Below are 22,131 nucleotides of genomic sequence, written 5' to 3' on the forward strand. Positions count from 1 at the left end.
GTCAGTTGTGTTAACTGGGGCTGCGGCAGAAGTGTGACACCAATCAGGCCACCAAAGAGTCTGGCGTTGCCTATCCCTGGTCTAGGAAGAAGAGAGACAGCGAAAGAAAGGGAGAGAAAGAGAGAGACAGCGAAAGAGAGAGACAGAGACAGAAAGAGACAGAGCTGGCGTCAAGCTCAGCAGCATTAAATATGCAAGAAATATGTTTTTTTCCTCTATTTCCCCAGAGTAATTCACCTGATTCATCTGCTCATTCAGCTAATTACTAGAATCAGGTGCGTTAGATTAGGGCTGGAGTGAAAACCTAGAGGACGGAAGTTCTCCAGGAACAGGGTTGTGGAGCCAGACTCACCGAGCTCCATGTCCTGGTCATCAGTGAGAATGAGGATGATATTGGGCCGGATGTTACGGCGGTCCCTCTGGAAGCGGGCCTTGAGGAAGATGGAGGCGTGGGCCACAGACAGAACCCCCAGGAGCAGGAGGAGGTAACGGTTGGTGGAGGGCAGCAGCCCCTGTCCCGCCATCTTGACCTCTAACTTATCTTACCCTGCTACTACTGGATCACTCTGCTGCAGCCACTGCTAAGACTCCTGGAGACACAACACAACAGACAGGAGGACATAGGTTAGACGACAGGAACACAGGAACAGTTCAACTAGAGTCACCAGTGTTCACACCTAAAGACAAATAACGCTAGTCCAATGTAAAACACATTGGCAGTGAAAACCTTCTCGCTCACTAAAACGTACAACATTCTCTGATTGTCACTGGGTTTGTGAATCTGACACGGAGAGGAAACAGAGCTCGTGGAGACACAAGAGCAGACGTAAGGTCAGACTAAGCCAGGAAACACAGGAACACTTTTCTACAGACTCACAGGTGATCACATAGAAACCTAAATCAAATCAAATCAAATGTTATTAGTCACATGCGCCGAATACAACAGACCTTACAGTGAAATGCTTACTTCCGAGCCCCTAACCAACAATGCAGTAAAAAGAAATAAGGATAAGAATAAGAGATAAAAGTGACAAGTAATTAAAGAGCAGCAGTAAAAAAGAACAATATATACAGGGGGGTGCCGGTACAGAGTCAATGTGCGGGGGCACCGGTTAGTTGAGGTAAAATGTACAGTTGAAGTCGGAAGTTTACATACACTTTGGTTGGAGTCATAAAAACTTGTTTTTCAACCACTCCACACATTTCTTGTTAACAAACTATATTTTGGCAAGTCAGTTAGGACATATACTTTGTGCATGACATAAGTCATTTTTCCCAAAATTGTTTACAGACAGATTATTTCACTTATAATTCACTGTATCACAATTCCAGTGGGTCTGAAGTTTACATACACTAAGTTGACTGTGCCTTTAAACAGCTTGTAAAATTTCCCGAAAATGATGTCATGACTTTAGAAGCTTCTGATAGGCTAATTGACATCATTTGAGTCAATTGGAGGTGTACCTGTGGATGTATTTCAAGGCCTACCTTCAAACTCAATGCCTCTTTGCTTGACCTCATGGGAAAATTAAAAGAAATCAGACCAGACCTCAGAAAAGAAATGGTAAGTCTGCTTTATCCTTGGGAGCAATTTCCAAATGCCTGAAGGTACCACGTTCATCTGTACAAACAATAGTGCGCAAGTATTAACACCATGGGACCACGCAGCCATCATACCGCTCAGGAAGGAGACGCGTTCAGTGGTGTGGGTAGCCATTTGACTAGATGTTCAGGAGTCTTGTGGTTTGGCAGGTAGAAGCTGTTTAGAAGCCTCTTGGACCTTCGCTCCGGTACCGCTTGCCGTGCGGTAGTAGAGAGAACAGTCTATGACTAGGGTGGCTGGAGTCTTTGACAATTTTTAGGGCCTTCCTCTGACACCGCCTGGTATAGAGGTCCTGGATAGCAGGAAGCTTGGCCCCAGTGATGTACTGGGCCGTTCGCACTACGCTCTGAAGTGCCTTGCAGTCGGAGTCCGAGCAGTTGCCATACCAGGGATCAGGCCACTGCCACTGTTGTATCATCGGCAAATTTAATGATGGTGTTGGAGTCGTGCCTGTCCGTGCAGTCATGAGTAAACAGGGAGTACAGGACGGGGCTGAGCACGCACGCCTGAGGGGCCCCTGTGTTGAGGATCAGCGTGGCGGATGTGTTGTTACCTACCCTCACTACCTGGGCGCGTCCCGTCAGGAAGTCCAGGATCCAGTTGCAGAGGGAGGTGTTTAGTCCCAGGGTTCTTAGCTTAGTGATGAGCTTTGTGGGTACTATGGTGTTGAATGCTGAGCTGTAGTCAATGAACAGCATCCTCACATAGGTGTTCCTTTTGTCCAGGTGGGAAAGGGCAGTGTGGAGTGCAATAGAGATTGCATCATCTATGGATCTGTTGGTGCGGTATGCAAATTGAGGTGGGTCTAGGGTTTCTGGGATGATGGTGTTGATGTGAGCCATGACCAGCCTTTCAAAGCACTTCATGGCTACAGACATGAGTGCTACGGGTCGGTAGTCATTTAGGCAGGTTACCTTGGTACACCCCTGTTTACGCACATATGACACTGACAGAGAGGATGCTAAACGCTCTCGACAACTGCAAAGGACCACAGCCCTAAAGGAGCGTCAGTGAACCAATGAGATTCAGGGCTGATGTACTAGATCAGTCACAGGGAGTGTAAGAATACAGAAAGCAGCCATGTAGCCCATCTGCCCCCCTAGCGTGTCACCACGGCAACCCTGGTTGCCACCGGAGCAGTAACGAGTCCCCTCTGGCGTGGTCCCTGGGCTGTGTATGTGTCTCTGTGTGTGTGTGTGTGTGAATGTTGAAGCCATTAGATTCACCCATCTCCCCTGCATGGGAAGGGAGACGCTACACGGTCACTCACACCTCACATGGAGAACAGGCTACAGAATCATAACGACATGCACATTTCTCTCTCTGTACCTCCCCGTCCTCTCACAGCATTTCTGCGGTCTCCGAAACACCAATACTAAACAGACAACAGTTCCAAAACCAGGTGTCATGTGATTATAGTCACAATATTAAAACCAACTACAAGGAATTTTGACATTTGACTTTGAAATATATATATTTATTTTGCTTCGTACCTAATTGAGATGATGAATTTAAAAACGTAGAGCTCTAAACCATTTAAACGTAGTTATTAGTAATCTGTTCATACAGTATTCCAATCAGGTTGTATCTCTGCACCAGCGTGCGTCACAGAAGTGACGGGAGCGTCAGAACAGCTTAGTCCCGTTTACAGCGGATCACTGAATTATACAGCCTGTTAGCTAGAGGAACATGCTGGCACACAAAACATACAGCGCGATGTACAATTACACCGTAACACATTCACAATGTACACTGAGTATACAACACATTGTGAACACTCATTCCCTAACAGACTGACCAGGTGAATCAAATCTAAATCAAACATCTAAATCAAATTGTATTTGTCACATACTGTCCACGTGTTTAGCAGATGTTATAACGGGAATAGCAAAATGCTTGTGTTTCTAGCTCCAACAGTTCAGTAATATCTAACAAAGTAATATCTGACAATACACACAATCTAAAGTAAAGGAATAAAATTAGAATATAGACATATTTAGACGAGCAATGTCAGCGCGGCATAGAATAGGATACTGTAGAATAGGATACTGTAGAATAGGATACTGTAGAATAGGATACTGTAGAATAAGATACTGTAGAATAAGATACTGTAGAATAGGATACAGTAGAATAGGATACTGTAGAATAAGATACTGTAGAATAAGATACTGTAGAATAGGATACTGTAGAATAGGATACTGTAGAATAAGATACTGTAGAATAAGATACTGTAGAATAGGATACTGTAGAATAGGATACTGTAGAATAAGATACTGTAGAATAAGATACTGTAGAATAGGATACTGTAGAATAGGATACTGTAGAATAGGATACTGTAGAATAAGATACTGTAGAATAAGATACTGTAGAATAAGATACTGTAGAATAAGATAATGTAGAATAAGATACTGTAGAATAAGATACTGTACAATAGGATACTGTAGAATAGGATACTGTAGAATAAGATACTGTAGAATAAGATAATGTAGAATAGGATAGAATCCAGGTGAAAGCTATGATCCCTCATTGATGTCACATGTTAAATTCACTTCAATCAGCGTAGATGAAGGGGAGAAGACTTGAGATTTAAGCCTTGTGACAATTGAGACATGGTTTGTGTATGTGTGCCATTCAGAGGGTGAATGGACAAGACTAAAGATTGAAGTGCCTTTAACCAGGGTATGGTAATAGGGACCAGGCGCACCGGTTTGAGTGTGTCAAGAACTGCAATGCTGCTGGCTTTTTCACCCTTAACAGTTTCCCGTATGTGTCAAGGTGGGTCCACCACCCAAAGGACATCCATCCAACTTTACACAACTGTGGGAAGCTTTGGAGTCAACATGGGACAACATCCCTGTGGAACACTTTCAGCACCTTGTCCACGCCCTGACAAATTTAGGTTGTTATGAGGGGGAAAAAAAGGGGGAGGGGGGGGGTGCAACTCAATGTTAGGAAGGTGTTCTTAATATTTTTTACATATTATTAAAAACATATTATAATAATAATGTAATAACTGTGAGAAATTAATTTTAATATACCAAAATAAAGGATATTTCCTGTAAGGTTTATTGGCCCAATTATTTACTGGATTCACACAGTAAAAGAGAGTGTAAGCTACAAAAGAAGTGTGATCTGGTATTAAAGAATAATTAGGTTTGAATGCGATTTATTTATTATGAACACAACACGTTGTTCTCTCACTTCCGTCAAGTCATTTCAATCCCTTCTTTCAATTGCAAAACAGAGGGATGTCATTGGCTCTGGTTTCTGTAGAAAAGTCTTAAATAGTTCCTGCTCTTTGATTTCTGGGTAATCTGCTAGAGTGCTGGGCGCACCCTGTAGAGAACCGTTACAAAAGACACAGAGAGGAAGAAAGGACCAAAATGGCAGTCAGAGACGGAACACATGCTCTTATACACACACACGCACACGCACACGCACACGCACGCACGCACGCACGCACGCACGCACGCACGCAGACACACAACTCGCGGTGGTGGAAGAACCTTCACAGCCAAGACACTATTCACACTGAGAGCATACTGAGATTACACGCACCCCCCACCTCGCCCTACAAACAGACACACACACTCCATCTCGCGTCACACACACACATTGACCCCCCACCTTGCGTCACACACACACACACACACACACACACACACACACACACACACACACACACACACACACACACACACACACACACACACACACACACACACTCCCAAATCCACAAAGTAACACAATACGTGTAAGATTATTATTTCCATGTCATATTGATCAATATAAACCAGTCTGTAGTAATCCTGTCATGTCATATTGATCAATATAAACCAGTCTGTAGTAATCCTGTCATGTCATATTGATCAATATAAACCAGTCTGTAGTAATCCTGTCATGTCATATTGATCAATATAAACCAGTCTGTAGTAATCCTGTCATGTCATATTGATCAATATAAACCAGTCTGTAGTAATCCTGTCATGTCATATTGATCAATATAAACCAGTCTGTAGTAATCCTGTCATGTCATATTGATCAATATAAACCAGTCTGCAGTAATCCTGTCATGTCATATTGATCAATATAAACCAGTCTGCAGTAATCCTGTCATGTCATATTGATCAATATAAACCAGTCTGCAGTAATACTGTCATGTCATATTGATCAATATTAACCAGTCTGTAGTAATCCTGTCATGTCATATTGATCAATATTAACCAGTCTGTAGTAATCCTGTCATGTCGTATTGATCAATATTAACCAGTCTGTAGTAATCCTGTCATGTCATATTGATCAATATTAACCAGTCTGTAGTAATCCTGTCATGTCATATTGATCAATATAAACCAGTCTGCAGTAATCCTGTCATGTCATATTGATCAATATAAACCAGTCTGTAGTAATCCTGTCATGTCATATTGATCAATATAAACCAGTCTGTAGTAATCCTGTCATGTCATATTGATCAATATAAACCAGTCTGCAGTAATCCTGTCATGTCATATTGATCAATATAAACCAGTCTGTAGTAATACTGTCATGTCATATTGATCAATATAAACCAGTCTGTAGTAATCCTGTCATGTCATATTGATCAATATAAACCAGTCTGCAGTAATCCTGTCATGTCATATTGATCAATATAAACCAGTCTGCAGTAATCCTGTCATGTCATATTGATCAATATAAACCAGTCTGCAGTAATCCTGTCATGTCATATTGATCAATATAAACCAGTCTGCAGTAATCCTGTCATGTCATATTGATCAATATAAACCAGTCTGCAGTAATCCTGTCATGTCATATTGATCAATATAAACCAGTCTGCAGTAATCCTGTCATGTCATATTGATCAATATAAACCAGTCTGTAGTAATCCTGTCATGTCTCTACACCTCTACACCCCTACATATCTACACCCCTACACCTCTACACCTCTACACCCCTACACATCTACACCCCTACACCCCTACACCCCTACACCTCTACAACCCTAGACCTCCACACCTCTACACACCTACACCTCTACACCCGTACACCCCTACACATCTACACACCTACACCCCTACACCTCTACACCCCTACATATCTACACCCCTACACATCTACACCCCTACACCTCTACACCCCTACACCTCTACAACCCTAGACCTCCACACCTCTACACACCTACACCTCTACACCCGTACACATCTACACCCCTACACCTCTACACCTCTACACCCCTACACATCTACACCCCTACACCCCTACACCCCTACACCTCTACAACCCTAGACCTCCACACCTCTACACACCTACACCTCTACACCCGTACACCCCTACACATCTACACCCCTACACCCCTACACCTCTACACCCCTACATATCTACACCCCTACACATCTACACCCCTACACCTCTACACCCCTACACCTCTACAACCCTAGACCTCCACACCTCTACACACCTACACCTCTACACCCGTACACATCTACACCCCTACACCCCTACACCCCTACACCCCTACACCTCTACACCCCTACACCTCTACAACCCTAGACCTCTACACCTCTACACCTCTACACCCCTACACCTCTACACCTCTACACCCCTACACCCCTACACCTCTACACCCCTACACCCCTACACCTCTACACCTCTACACCTCTATACCTCTACACCTCTACACCCCTACACCCCTACACCTCTACACCCCTACACCTCTACACCCCTACACATCTACACCCCTACACCTCCACACACACATCTACACCCCTACACATCTACACCCCTACACATCTACACCCATACACCTCTACACCTCTACACCTCTACACCTCTACACCTCTATACCTCTACACCTCTACACCTCTACACCTCTATACCTCTACACCTCTATACCTCTACACCTCTACACCTCTACACCTCTACACCTCTACACCTCTACACCTCTATACCTCTATACCTCTACACCTCTATACCTCTACACCCCTACACCTCTACACCCCTACACATCTACACCTCTACACCCCTACACCCCTACACCTCTACACCCCTACACCTCTACACCTCTACACCTCTACACCTCTACACCTCTACACCTCTATACCTCTACACCCCTACACCTCTACACCCCTACACCTCTACACCCCTACACCTCTACACCCCTACACCTCTACACCTCTACACCCCTACACCTCTACACCCCTACACATCTACACCCCTACACATCTACACCCCTACACCTCTACACCTCTACACCTCTACACCTCTACACATCTACACCCCTACACCTCTACACCTCTACACATCTACACCCCTACACCTCTACACCTCTACACCTCTACAACCCTACACCTCCACACACACATCTACACCCCTACACCTCTACATCTCTACACCTCTACAACCCTACACCTCCACACACACATCTACACCCCTACACCCCTACACCTCTACACCCCTACACATCTACACCCCTACACCTCTACACCTCTACACCTCTACACCCCTACACCTCCACACACACATCTACACCCCTACACCTCTACACCCCTACACCTCTACACCCCTACACCTCTACACCCCTACACCTCTACACCCCTACACCTCTACACATCTACACCTCTACACCTATATACCCCTACACCCCTACACATCTACACCCCTACACATCTACACCCCTACACCCCTACACCTCTACACCCCTACACCCGTACACCTCTACACCCCTACACCTCTACACCTCTATTCCTCTACACCTCTACACCTCTACACCCCTACACCTCTACACCCCTACACCTCTACACCCCTACACATCTACACCCCTACACATCTACACCTCTACACCTCTACACCCCTACACCTCTACAACCCTACACCTCCACACACACATCTACACCTCTACACCTCTACACCCCTACACCTCTACACCTCTACACATCTACACCCCTACACCTCTACACATCTACACCTCTACAACCCTACACCTCCACACACACATCTACACCCCTACACCCCTACACCTCTACACATCTACACCCCTACACATCTACACCCCTACACCTCCACACACACATCTACACCCCTACACATCTACAACCCTACACATCTACACCCATACACCTCTACACCCCTACACCTCTACACCCCTACACCTCTACACCTACACCTCTACACCTCTACACCTCTATACCTCTACACCTCTACACCTCTACACCTCTACACCTCTATACCTCTACACCTCTACACCTCTACACCTCTATACCTCTATACCTCTATACCTCTACACCCCTACACCTCTACACCCCTACACATCTACACATCTACACCTCTACACCCCTACACATCTACACCCCTACACCTCTACACCTCTACACCTCTACACCCCTACACCTCCACACACACATCTACACCCCTACACCTCTACACCCCTACACCTCTACACCCCTACACCTCTACACCCCTACACCTCTACACCCCTACACCTCTACACCCCTACACCTCTACACCTATATACCCCTACACCCCTACACATCTACACCCCTACACATCTACACCCCTACACCCCTACACCTCTACACCCCTACACCCGTACACCTCTACACCCCTACACCTCTACACCTCTATTCCTCTACACCTCTACACCTCTACACCCCTACACCTCTACACCCCTACACCTCTACACCCCTACACATCTACACCCCTACACATCTACACCTCTACACCTCTACACCCCTACACCTCTACAACCCTACACCTCCACACACACATCTACACCTCTACACCTCTACACCCCTACACCTCTACACCTCTACACCTCTACACCTCTACACCTCTACACATCTACACCCCTACACCTCTACACATCTACACCTCTACAACCCTACACCTCCACACACACATCTACACCCCTACACCTCTACACCTCTACACATCTACACCCCTACACATCTACACCCCTACACCTCTACACCTCTACACCTCTACACCTCTACACCTCTACACCTCTATACCTCTACACCTCTACACCTCTACACCTCTATACCTCTATACCTCTATACCTCTACACCCCTACACCTCTACACCCCTACACATCTACACATCTACACCTCTACACCCCTACACATCTACACCCCTACACCTCTACACCTCTACACCTCTACACCTCTACACCCCTACACCTCCACACACACATCTACACCCCTACACCTCTACACCCCTACACCTCTACACCCCTACACCTCTACACCCCTACACCTCTACACCCCTACACCTCTACACCCCTACACCTCTACACCTATATACCCCTACACCCCTACACATCTACACCCCTACACATCTACACCCCTACACCCCTACACCTCTACACCCCTACACCCGTACACCTCTACACCCCTACACCTCTACACCTCTATTCCTCTACACCTCTACACCTCTACACCCCTACACCTCTACACCCCTACACCTCTACACCCCTACACATCTACACCCCTACACATCTACACCTCTACACCTCTACACCCCTACACCTCTACAACCCTACACCTCCACACACACATCTACACCTCTACACCTCTACACCCCTACACCTCTACACCTCTACACCTCTACACCTCTACACCTCTACACATCTACACCCCTACACCTCTACACATCTACACCTCTACAACCCTACACCTCCACACACACATCTACACCCCTACACCTCTACACCTCTACACATCTACACCCCTACACATCTACACCCCTACACCTCTACACCCCTACACCTCTACACACCTACACCTCTACACCCCTACACATCTACACCCCTACACCTCTACACCTCTACACCTCTACACCCCTACACCTCTACACCCCTACACCCCTACACCTCTACACCCCTACACCCCTACACCTCTACACCCCTACACCCCTACACCTCTACACCTCTACACCTCTATACCTCTACACCTCTACACCCCTACACCTCTACACCCCTACACCTCTACACCCCTACACATCTACACCCCTACACCTCCACACACACATCTACACCCCTACACATCTACACCCCTACACATCTACACCCATACACCTCTACACCCCTACACCTCTACACCTCTACACCTCTACACCTACACCTCTACACCTCTACACCTCTACACCTCTACACCTCTACACCTCTACACCTCTACACCTCTACACCTCTACACCTCTACACCTCTATACCTCTATACCTCTACACCCCTACACCTCTACACCCCTACACATCTACACATCTACACCTCTACACCCCTACACCCCTACACCTCTACACCCCTACACCTCTACACCTCTATACCTCTACACCTCTACACCTCTACACCCGTACACCCCTACACCTCTACACCTCTACACCTCTACACCCCTACACCTCTACACCTCTACACCTCTACACCTCTACACCCCTACACATCTACACCCCTACACATCTACACCCCTACACCTCTACACCTCTACACCTCTACACCTCTACACATCTACACCCCTACACCTCTACACCTCTACACATATACACCCCTACACCTCTACACCTCTACACATCTACACCCCTACACCTCTACATCTCTACACCTCTACACCCCTACACCCCTACACCTCTACACCCCTACACCTCTACACCTCTATACCTCTACACCTCTACACCTCTACACCCGTACACCCCTACACCTCTACACCTCTACACCTCTACACCCCTACACCTCTACACCTCTACACCTCTACACCCCTACACATCTACACCCCTACACATCTACACCCCTACACATCTACACCTCTACACCTCTACACCTCTACACCTCTACACCTCTACACATCTACACCCCTACACCTCTACACCTCTACACATATACACCCCTACACCTCTACACCTCTACACATCTACACCCCTACACCTCTACATCTCTACACCTCTACAACCCTACACCTCCACACACACATCTACACCCCTACACATCTACACCCCTACACCTCTACACCTCTACACCCCTACACCTCCACACACACATCTACACCCCTACACCTCTACACCCCTACACCTCTACACCCCTACACCTCTACACCCCTACACCTCTACACCCCTACACCTCTACACCTCTACACCTATATACCCCTACACCCCTACACATCTACACCCCTACACATCTACACCCCTACACCTCTACACCCCTACACCCGTACACCTCTACACCCGTACACCTCTACACCCCTACACCTCTACACCCCTACACCTCTACACCTCTATTCCTCTACACCTCTACACCTCTACACCCCTACACCTCTACACCCCTACACCTCTACACCCCTACACATCTACACCCCTACACATCTACACCTCTACACCTCTACACCCCTACACCTCTACAACCCTACACCTCCACACACACATCTACATCCCTACACCTCTACACCCCTACACCTCTACACCCCTACACCTCTACACATCTACACCCCTACACCTCTACACCTCTACACCTCTACAACCCTACACCTCCACACACACATCTACACCCCTACACCTCTACACCCCTACACCTCTACACATCTACACCCCTACACATCTACACCCCTACACCTCTACACCCCTACACCTCTACACCTCTACACACCTACACCTCTACACCCCTACACATCTACACCCCTACACCTCTACACCCCTACACCTCTACACCCCTACACCCCTACACCTCTACACCCCTACACCTCTACACCTCTACACCCCTACACATCTACACCCCTACACCTCTACACCCCTACACCTCTACACCCCTACACCTCTACACCCCTACACCCCTACACATCTACACCCCTACACCTCTACACCCCTACACCTCTACACCTCTACATCTCTACACCCCTACACCTCTACACCCCTACACCTCTACACCCCTACACATCTACACCTCTACACCTCTACACCCCTACACCTCTACACACCTACACCTCTACACCTCTACACCTCTACACCTCTACACCTCTACACACCTACACTTCTACACACCTACACATCTACACCTCTACACCTCTACACCTCTACACCTCTACACTTCTACACCTCTACACACCTGCACTTCTACACACCTGCACTTCTACACACCTACACCCCTACACATCACACCCCTACACATCTACACCCCTACACCCCTACACATCTACACCTCTATGCCTCTACACCCCTACACATCTACACCTCTACACCTCTATACCTCTACACCTCTACACCTCTACACCCCTACACCCCTACACCTCTACACCCCTACACATCTACACCCCTACAAAAACCTCTACACCTCCACACCCACAGCCCCTCACTCTATGACACTCTGAGCCCCCCCCCCCCACTACATTCTGCCTGTTGATTTTAGGGACACTAAAGTATACATATTATATATATATATATATATATATATATACCAGGACAACAGACACTCAGAAACCTCTGAAGACAGTCTGACAACTTATGACAGAGCACTTCTATTACAAGCCTTACATTCACCTGTCTAGATTTACACTCCACATAAAACCATATTGAGCACCACAAGTCTCATTGTTCTCACAGACGACCAGTACCAGATTACTCTCCCCTGGGAATCACAGCGGCCAGACATGCTTTATACCCACCATGTCATGTCAAGGCTAGAAGCCGTAACTTCATATAGAGTACGACTAAAAACCTTCATGGTGACATATCCCTGTCCCGACAGGCCTTCAAATCATCCCTGCTCTCTGTGGCTGATGGGAAAAGATCCCAGAGTCCAGTTCCTCTGACCATACAGGAAAATAGTTCCTCTGACCGTACAGGAGGATAGTTCCTCTGACCGTACAGGAGGATAGTTCCTCTGACCGTACAGGAGGATAGTTCCTCAGACCGTACAGGAGAATAGTTCCTCTGACCGTGCAGGAGGATAGTTCCTCTGACCCTACAGGAGGATAGTTCCTCTGACCGTACAGGAGGATAGTTCCTCTGACCGTACAGGAGGATAGTTCCTCTGACCGTACAGGAGGATAGTTCCTCTGACCGTACAGGAGGATAGTTCCTCTGTCCGTACAGGAGGATAGTTCCTCTGACCGTGCAGGAGGATAGTTCCTCTGACCCTACAGGAGGATAGTTCCTCTGACCGTACAGGAGGATAGTTCCTCTGACCGTACAGGAGTCCAGTTCCTCTGACCGTACAGGAGAATAGTTCCTCTGACCGTACAGGAGAATAGTTCCTCTGACCGTACAGGAGAATAGTTCCTCTGACCGTACAGGAGTCCAGTTCCTCTGACCGTACAGGAGTCCAGTTCCTCTGACCGTACAGGAGGATAGTTCCTCTGACCGTACAGGAGAATAGTTCCTCTGACCGTACAGGAGGATAGTTCCTCAGACCGTACAGGAGAATAGTTCCTCTGACCGTACAGGAGTCCAGTTCCTCTGACCGTACAGGAGTCCAGTTCCTCTGACCGTACAGGAGAATAGTTCCTCTGACCGTACAGGAGAATAGTTCCTCTGACCCTACAGGAGAATAGTTCCTCTGACCGTGCAGGAGAATAGTTCCTCTGACCGTACAGGAGTCCAGTTCCTCTGACCGTACAGGAGAATAGTTCCTCTGACCGTACAGGAGAATAGTTCCTCTGACCCTACAGGAGGATAGTTCCTCTGACCGTACAGGAGGATAGTTCCTCTGACCGTACAGGAGGATAGTTCCTCTGACCGTACAGGAGGATAGTTCCTCTGACCGTACAGGAGGATAGTTCCTCTGACCGTACAGGAGGATAGTTCCTCTGACCGTACAGGAGGATAGTTCCTCTGACCGTACAGGAGGATAGTTCCTCTGACCGTACAGGAGGATAGTTCCTCTGACCCTACAGGAGAATAGTTCCTCTGACCGTACAGGAGGATAGTTCCTCTGACCGTACAGGAGAATAGTTCCTCTGACCCTAAAGGAGAATAGTAGCTACTGTATGAAGCAGAATAAAGCAGACTATAACTTCACTCTCGTATCAACTGAAACCCTATAAATATCCTGCATGTAGGATAAATTAAAATAGAGGAACGTGTATATTTCCGTCACACATCCCTACAGACAGTGTTTCATCTACCCACTAACCCAGACAGTCCTGCTCCCTTTCCCTCTGCAGCCCTACCTCATTGCAGTGATGCCCAGGACTCTGACTGCACGGCACGGTCTGGCATCCAACGACAGCCCCAAATCATCCACCCGCACTAAGGTTGCATGGCAGTGTTGTAATTCCTGATGGCAGCACTACTGAACTGTCTCTCTGTCGCCGGGTTTATTATCTCTCTCTCGCTCTCTCTGCTGTTTTCTCTCTGCTGCTCTCTCTCTGCTGCTCTCTCTCTGCTGCTTTCTCTCTGCTGCTCTCTCTCTGCTGCTGTCTCTCCCGGCCCGTCTCACTATCGGAGCTCCTTTCTACTCTTGCGTTCGTTTTCGAGCTCTGCTGAGCTCTCCCCTTCTCTCTCTGTGTACTCTCCCTCTCCCTCTCTCTGTGCTCTCGCTCGCTCTCCCTCTCTCTCTCCCCTATCTCTCTCTCTCTCTCTCTCGCTCGCTCTCCCTCTCTCTCTCTCCCCTCTCTCTCTCTCTCTCTCTCTCTCTCTCTCTCGCTCGCTCTCCCTCTCTCTCTCCCCTCTCTCTCTCTCTCTCTCTCTCTCTCTCTCTCTCTCTCTCTCTCTCTCTCTGTGTTCTCTCCCTTTCTCTCTCTGTGTGTTCTCTCTCTCTCACTGCACCCCCTCTCCCCCCCTCTCTCTCTCTTTCTCTCTCTGTGTGTTCTCTCTCTCTCACTGCACTCCCTCCCCCCCCTCTCTCTCTCTCTGTGCGCTCTCTCTTTCTCTCTGTGTGCTCTCTCTCACTCACTGCACTCCCTCTCCCCCCTCTCTCTTTCTTTCTCTCTGCGTTGCCCCCCTCTCACTCCCCCCTCTTCCCAACTTGCTCTCCTTCACAGCTCTGTTCATTCTGCTTTACTTCCTCTTCTTCTCTTCCCAGACATCCAGTATAGCAGGATTGATATGCTCTAACCTTGGGGACTGCTGTTTTCAATTTAGGCCTCCCTGCTCTTCTCCCTGCTCCTCTCCCTGCTCCTCTCCCTGCTCCTCTCCCTGCTCCTCTCCCTGCTCCTCTCCCTGCTCTTCTCCCTGCTCCTCTCCCTGCTCTTCTCCCTGCTCTTCTCCCTGCTCTTCTCCCTGCTCCTCTCCCTGCTCCTCTCCCTGCTCTTCTCCCTGCTCTTCTCCCTGCTCTTCTCCCTGCTCCTCTCCCTGCTCTTCTCCCTGCTACTCTCCCTGCTCCTCTCCCTGCTCTTCTCCCTGCTCTTCTCCCTGCTACTCGCCCTGCTCCTCTCCCTGCTCTTCTCCCTGCTCTTCTCCCTGCTCCTCTCCCTGCTCCTCTCCCTGCTCCTCTCCCTGCTCCTCTCCCTGGCTCCTCTCCCTAGCTCCTCTTCCTGCTCCTCTCCCTGCTCTTCTCCCTGCTCTTCTCCCTGCTCCTCTCCCTGCTCCTTTCCCTGCTCCTCTCCCTGCTCCTCTCCCTGCTCTTCTCCCTGCTCCTCTCCCTGCTCCTCTCCCTGCTCCTCGCCCTGCTCTTCTCCCTGCTCCTCTCCCTGCTCCTCTCCCTGCTCCTCTCCCTGCTCTTCTCCCTGCTCCTCTCCCTGCTCCTCTCCCTGCTCCTCTCCCTGCTCCTCTCCCTGCTCCTCTCCCTGCTCCTCTCCCTGCTCCTCTCCCCGCTCTTCTCCCTGCTCCTCTCCCTGGTCCTCTCCCTGCTCTTCTCCCTGCTCCTCTCCCTGCTCCTCTCCCTGCTCTTCTCCCTGCTCTTCTCCCTGCTCCTCTCCCTGCTCCTCTCCCTGCTCTTCTCCCTGCTCTTCTCCCTGCTCTTCTCCCTGCTCCTCTCCCTGCTCCTCTCCCTGCTCCTCTCCCTGCTCCTCTCCCTGCTCCTCTCCCTGCTCCTCTCCCTGCTCTTCTCCCTGCTCTTCTCCCTGCTCTTCTCCCTGCTCCTCTCCCTGCTACTCTCCCTGCTGCTCTCCCTGTGCTGTCCTCTCTCCAGTGGGCTCTGGGCTGGGGATACAGAGTCTGTTACAGAGAGCACTACTACACCAGAGACATTGACCCCATCTGGGCTCCACAGAGACGACGGGATTCAGAACTCTCTCTCTATCTCAAGGGACTTTATTGGCATGGAGAACATACAGTTAAAGTCGAAAGTTTACATACACCTTAGCCAAATACATTTAAACTTGTATTTGTTTTTCATTTGTTAAACTTGTATTGTTTTTCACAATTCCTGACATTTAATCCGAGTAAAAATTCCCTGTCTTAGGTCAATTAGGATCACCACTTTATGTTAAGAATGTGAAATGTCAGAGTAATAGTAGAGAGAATGATTTATTTCAGCTTTTATTTCTTTCATCACATTCCCAGTGGGTCAGAAGTTTACATACACTCAATTAGCATTTGGTAGCATTGCCTTTAAATTGTTTAACTTGGGTCAAATGTTTCGGGTAGCCTTCCAAAAGCTTCCCACAATAAGTTGGGTGAATTTTGACTCATTCCTCTTGACAGAGCTGGTGTAACGGAGTCAGGTTTGTAGGCAACCTTGCTCGCACATGCTTTTTCAGTTCTGCCCACACGTTTTCTATGGGATTGAGGTCAGGGCTTTGTGATGGCAACTCCAATACCTTGACTTTGTTGTACTTAAGCCATTTTGCCACAACTTTGGAAGTATGCTTGGGGTCATTGTCCATTTGGAAGACCCATTTGCGACCAAACTTTAACTTCCTGACTGTTTCTTCAGTATATCCACACAATTTTCCTGCCTCATGATGCCATCTATTTTGTGAAGAGCACAAGTCCCTCCAGCAGCAAACCACCCACACAACATGATGCTGCCACCCCTGTGCTTCACGGTTGGGATGGTGTTTCCTCGATTTGCAAGCCTCCCCCTTTTTCCTCCAAACATAACGATGGTCATTATGGCAAAACAGTTCTATTTTTGTTTAATCAGAACAGAGGACAATTCTCCAAAAAGTATAATCTTTGTCCCCATGTGCAGTTGCAAACCGTAGTCTGGCTTTTTTATGGTGGTTTGGAGCAGTGGCTTCTTCCTTGCTGAGCGGCCTTTCAGGTTATGTCGATATAGGACTCGTTTTACTGTGGATATAGATACTTTTGTACCTGTTTCCTCCAGCATCTTCACAAGGTCCTTTGCTGTTGTTCTGGGATTGATTTGCACTTTTCGCACCAAAGTACGTTCATCTCTAGGAGACAGAACGCGTCTTCTTCCTGAGCGGTATGACGGCTGCGTGGTCCCATGGTGTTTATACTTGCTTACTATTGTTTGTACAGATGGACGTGGTACCTTCAGGCATTTGGAAATTGCTCCCAAGGATGAACCAGACTTGTGGAGGTCTACAATTGTTTTTCTGAGGTCTTGACTGATTTCTTTTGATTTTTCCATGATGTCAAGCAAAGAGGCACTGAGTTTGAAGGTAGGCCTTGAAATACATCCACAGGTACACCTTCAATTCACTCAAATTATGTCACTTAGCCTATCAGAAGCTTCTAAAGCCATGACATCATTTTCTGGAATTTTCCAAGCTTTTTAAAGACACAGTCAACTTAGTGTATGTAAACTTCTGACCCACTGGAATTGTGATACAGTGAATTATAAGTTAAATAATCTGTCTGTAAACAATTGTTGGAAAAATTCCTTGTGTCATGCACAAAGTAGATGTCCGACTTGTCAAAACTGTAGTTTGTTAACAAGAAATTTGTGGAGTGGTTGAAAAACGAGTTTTAATGACTCCAACCTAACTGTATGTAAACTTCTGACTTCAACTGTAATTTTGCCAAAGCAGGTGAAGTAGATGATAAACAAAAGAGAAACAAACAATACATATTGACAGTAAACATTACACTCACAGGAGTTTCAAAAGAAAAAAGGCATTACAAATGTCATATTATGTATATGCACTGTGTTGTAGTGATGTGCAAATGGTTAAAGTACAAAAGGGAAAATAAATAAACATAAATATGGGTTGTCCTCTAGTATTGTGTGTCTTTACTCTCTGGGTCCTCCTGTATTGCGTGTCATTACTCTCTGTGTCCTCCTGTATTGCGTGTCATTACTCTCTTGTGTCCACCTGTATTGCGTGACATTACTCTCTGGGTCCTCGTGTTTTGCGTGTCATAACTCTCTGTGTCCTCCTGTATTGTGTGTCATTACTCTCTGGGGTCCTCCTCGATTGCATGTCATTACTCTCTGGGTCCTCCTGTATTGTGTGTCATTACTCTCTGGGGTCCTCCTCGATTGCATGTCATTACTCTCTGGGTCCTCCTGTATTGCGTGACATTACTCTCTGGGTCCTCCTGTATTGCGTGTCATTACTGAGCACACAGGAGATGTATGTGTTTCAGATCAAATCTAAAATGAATTTAATTCTGTGATGTCATCGAGCACTTTTTATATAATCATCATCAGCTGTTCTATTGTTCTGATGTCATTAAAGGATTCAGTTAGACATTTAACCAATAAAGCTTGAGGAGGTGTGGTATATGGCTAATATACCACGGCTAAGGGCTGTTCTATGGCACAACACAACACGGAGTGCCCCCAACCCCCCCACCCCCCCCCCACCCGAGTTGCCTTATTACTAATATAAACTGGTTATCAATGTAAGTAGAGCAGTAAAAATACTTGGTTTTGTCATACCCGTGGTATACAGTCTGATATACCACAGCTGTCAGCCAATCAGCATTCAGGGCTCGAACCACACAGTTTATAAAATTTTGTGACCACTTTGATGGATATCTAGAGGAATCAAACACAGGTAATCAATGGTGCTACTCTTTCTGCCCATTTCTCTTCATTTTCTAATGGGAAAAGTTTCAGCCAATGGGAATACTCTGATGTACTGCAGAATCAGGGGCAGTCTGATAGATTGAGTAGGAGAGGACAGTGTCTACTGAAACTAAATGAACAGTGAAAATGGGTTCATCCCTTACAGATAGTGATAACGCAGGTAATTAACGGGGCCGGTGAAAAGGCATCCAATACAAAAAACAGGAGGCAAACAAGTGAACTTCAGACATCTAAAATGTACCACAATGTGTAGAGGGGAGACGGACAGAGTGGAGAGCTTCCCTTCTGAGGTAGAAAAAGGCCTGTCATTGTTTTTTGTCCCAATGATACAGAGAGAGACAAAAGAACTGTGTCAAATTGACTACCCTATCTTTTAATTAACCTTGTCCATTTGCTCTCCTTATCACAGTACATTAACACGGACACCTTGCAAGTGTAGCAGTAAATTAAGTGTGTGTGTGTGTGTGTGTGTGTGTGTGTGTGTGAGAGAGAGACAGAGAGACGGAGAGAAAGAGAGAGAACTATAGAGGTTGCCTTGAAGTAGGCTACTTCAGAAAACCCATACAGAGATAAGGGGAGTTGTGAGAGAGAAAGATTGAACAAGAGAGAGAGAACGAGAGAGAGAGAACGAGAGACAGAGAACGAGAGACAGAGAACGAGAGACAGAGAACGAGAGAACGAGAGACAGAGAACGAGAGACAGAGAACGAGAGACAGAGAACGAGAGACAGAGAATGAGAGACAGAGAACGAGAGACAGAGAACGAGAGAACGAGAGACAGAGAACGAGACAGAGAACGAGAGAATGAGAGACAGAACGAGAGAGAGAACGAGTCAGAGAACGAGAGACAGAGAACGAGAGACAGAGAACGAGAGAACGAGAGACAGAACGAGAGACAGAGAGAACGAGAGACAGAGAGAACGAGAGACAGAGAGAATGAGAGACAGAGAGAATGAGAGACAGAGAATGAGAGACAGAGAGAACGAGAGACAGAGAACGAGAAAGAGCAATGGGGTTAATCTGCAGATTCCAGGAGTCCCGGCTGGTCCAATCAATAGGAAGACAAATGGGCCTGGACGTCCATGCCAATAGATTAACATGTAAACTGTGATTGTGTGGCTGAGGCCGGGCCGTTGCTATTGGCTGAAGATTAATGCAGGGGTAATTGAGTGTTTGAATGATGGATGGGTCCTCTGGTGTGACTCGGGCTCTGTAGTCCCACGCTGAGGAGTGGGGATTTAATGAACCCATGGCCATTTTTTCTCTCTCCAAAATAATCTTCCCTGGAATGGAACAAGTCATTTCCCAGGCAGGAGGTTTCCCCCTGAGGCCAGGGGTTATATTACTGCTACTGCCACTGGGACAGAGGCACCGCTCCTGTTGACATTGCAGTCATGTGTCTCCCTCCTGGGTATCTCAGCATGCTAGAGATGACTAGCACGCACACACACACAGACACACACACACACACAGACACAGACGCAGACGCAGACACACACACAGACACACACACAGACACACACACAGACACACACACAGACACACACAGACACACACACACACACACACACACACACACACACACACACACACACACACACACACACACACACACACACACACACACACACACACACACACACACACACACACACACACACACACACACACACACACACAGAGGACACTTATGTGGACATAGGCCCTATCACTTCACTAAGTCATTCTAGTGTCTGGCCCTTTCATCAGCCCTTCTCTCTGCCCCACCAACCTGTCACCACACCGGTTAGACTGCGGACACCACCCTGGAGCAGTTCCTGCTGAACGGAGTTCAGGCTCATTAGTAGTTAAAGGAAGGCTACTTCCTGGGGAATATAATACAGGGTATGATACACTGATAGCCTGGTATGACCGTGACAGACATGTCTTTCACATGTATTTACATGAATAATCCACAGAGGTGATGGTGATGCCCGTTAATCTACCTCTGTTAGTGTCAGCGCTGTCACAGTGGCTGGTAATGAATGATATCTGGGTCGTAGTGTGTAAATCTCTGCACGGTATCAGTTGATGAGTTGTCCTGTCCTGGGTTGTATTGATGTAATTGATGGTGTAGTGAAGGGCGTTATATAGCCAAACTCAAACTAATTGCTTTTCAACAACCTTCAAATATTGTTATTCATCAAGAATTTAGCGTCTAGTTGGAGACAGGATAAGGCATTGCTGCTGTCACCGGGGACTAGTTTGTTAGCGATAAACATCTTTCCGCCACGTTAATGTTTCTTTGTTCAGTGTTCAGTCTCGATCCCATGATTGGGTTTGTAGACTAGAGATTAGAGACAGTTCCCAGACCCAGAATCCAGAGAAGTAGAGTTGGTTTAGCTCATAGATCAAGGCCTTTGTGACCCCATGTCCAGCAGCGCACTTTAACTCAGAACAATTCATTATCATCTGCATCTTTGGGTGTATTCCAGGTGCCCTCTAACATGTGTGGGAGCCAGTTTGTTGCCTCGCCAGTGTGAACACAGCGATGACATGGTGCGAGTCGAGGGCCTGTGGAGGATTAAGAAGTAAGCTTTCACTCTGTACTAATGATTTGTAATGGCAGATATTGAGCAACACGCCTGTACAGCTACAGCAACCACAGACAGGGAACATTGCTCCACCATATAATCTT

The 22,131-nt window shown here is 47.3% G+C and overlaps 1 protein-coding gene across 10 annotated transcripts in view; it reads right to left on the reverse strand.

Moving 5' to 3' along the window:
• Positions 1-22,131, reverse strand: part of LOC129861239 (extracellular sulfatase Sulf-2-like) — a 396,100-nt gene that overhangs the window by 80,030 nt on the left and 293,939 nt on the right. For 8 of the 10 annotated variants that reach the window (XM_055932475.1, XM_055932471.1, XM_055932474.1 and 5 more), the window contains one exon: positions 353-590. In XM_055932475.1, the coding sequence (XP_055788450.1) occupies positions 353-524 (172 nt within the window). In that variant the 5' untranslated portion in view covers positions 525-590. Of the gene's footprint in view, positions 1-352; positions 591-14,740; positions 15,096-22,131 lie in introns of those variants that run through there. The other 2 variants (XM_055932472.1, XM_055932476.1) reach the window with 2 other exon arrangements.

The sequence above is a fragment of the Salvelinus fontinalis genome, chromosome 8 (assembly GCF_029448725.1).
Source record: "Salvelinus fontinalis isolate EN_2023a chromosome 8, ASM2944872v1, whole genome shotgun sequence".
In the NCBI taxonomy this organism is placed as follows: Eukaryota; Metazoa; Chordata; class Actinopteri; order Salmoniformes; family Salmonidae; genus Salvelinus; species Salvelinus fontinalis.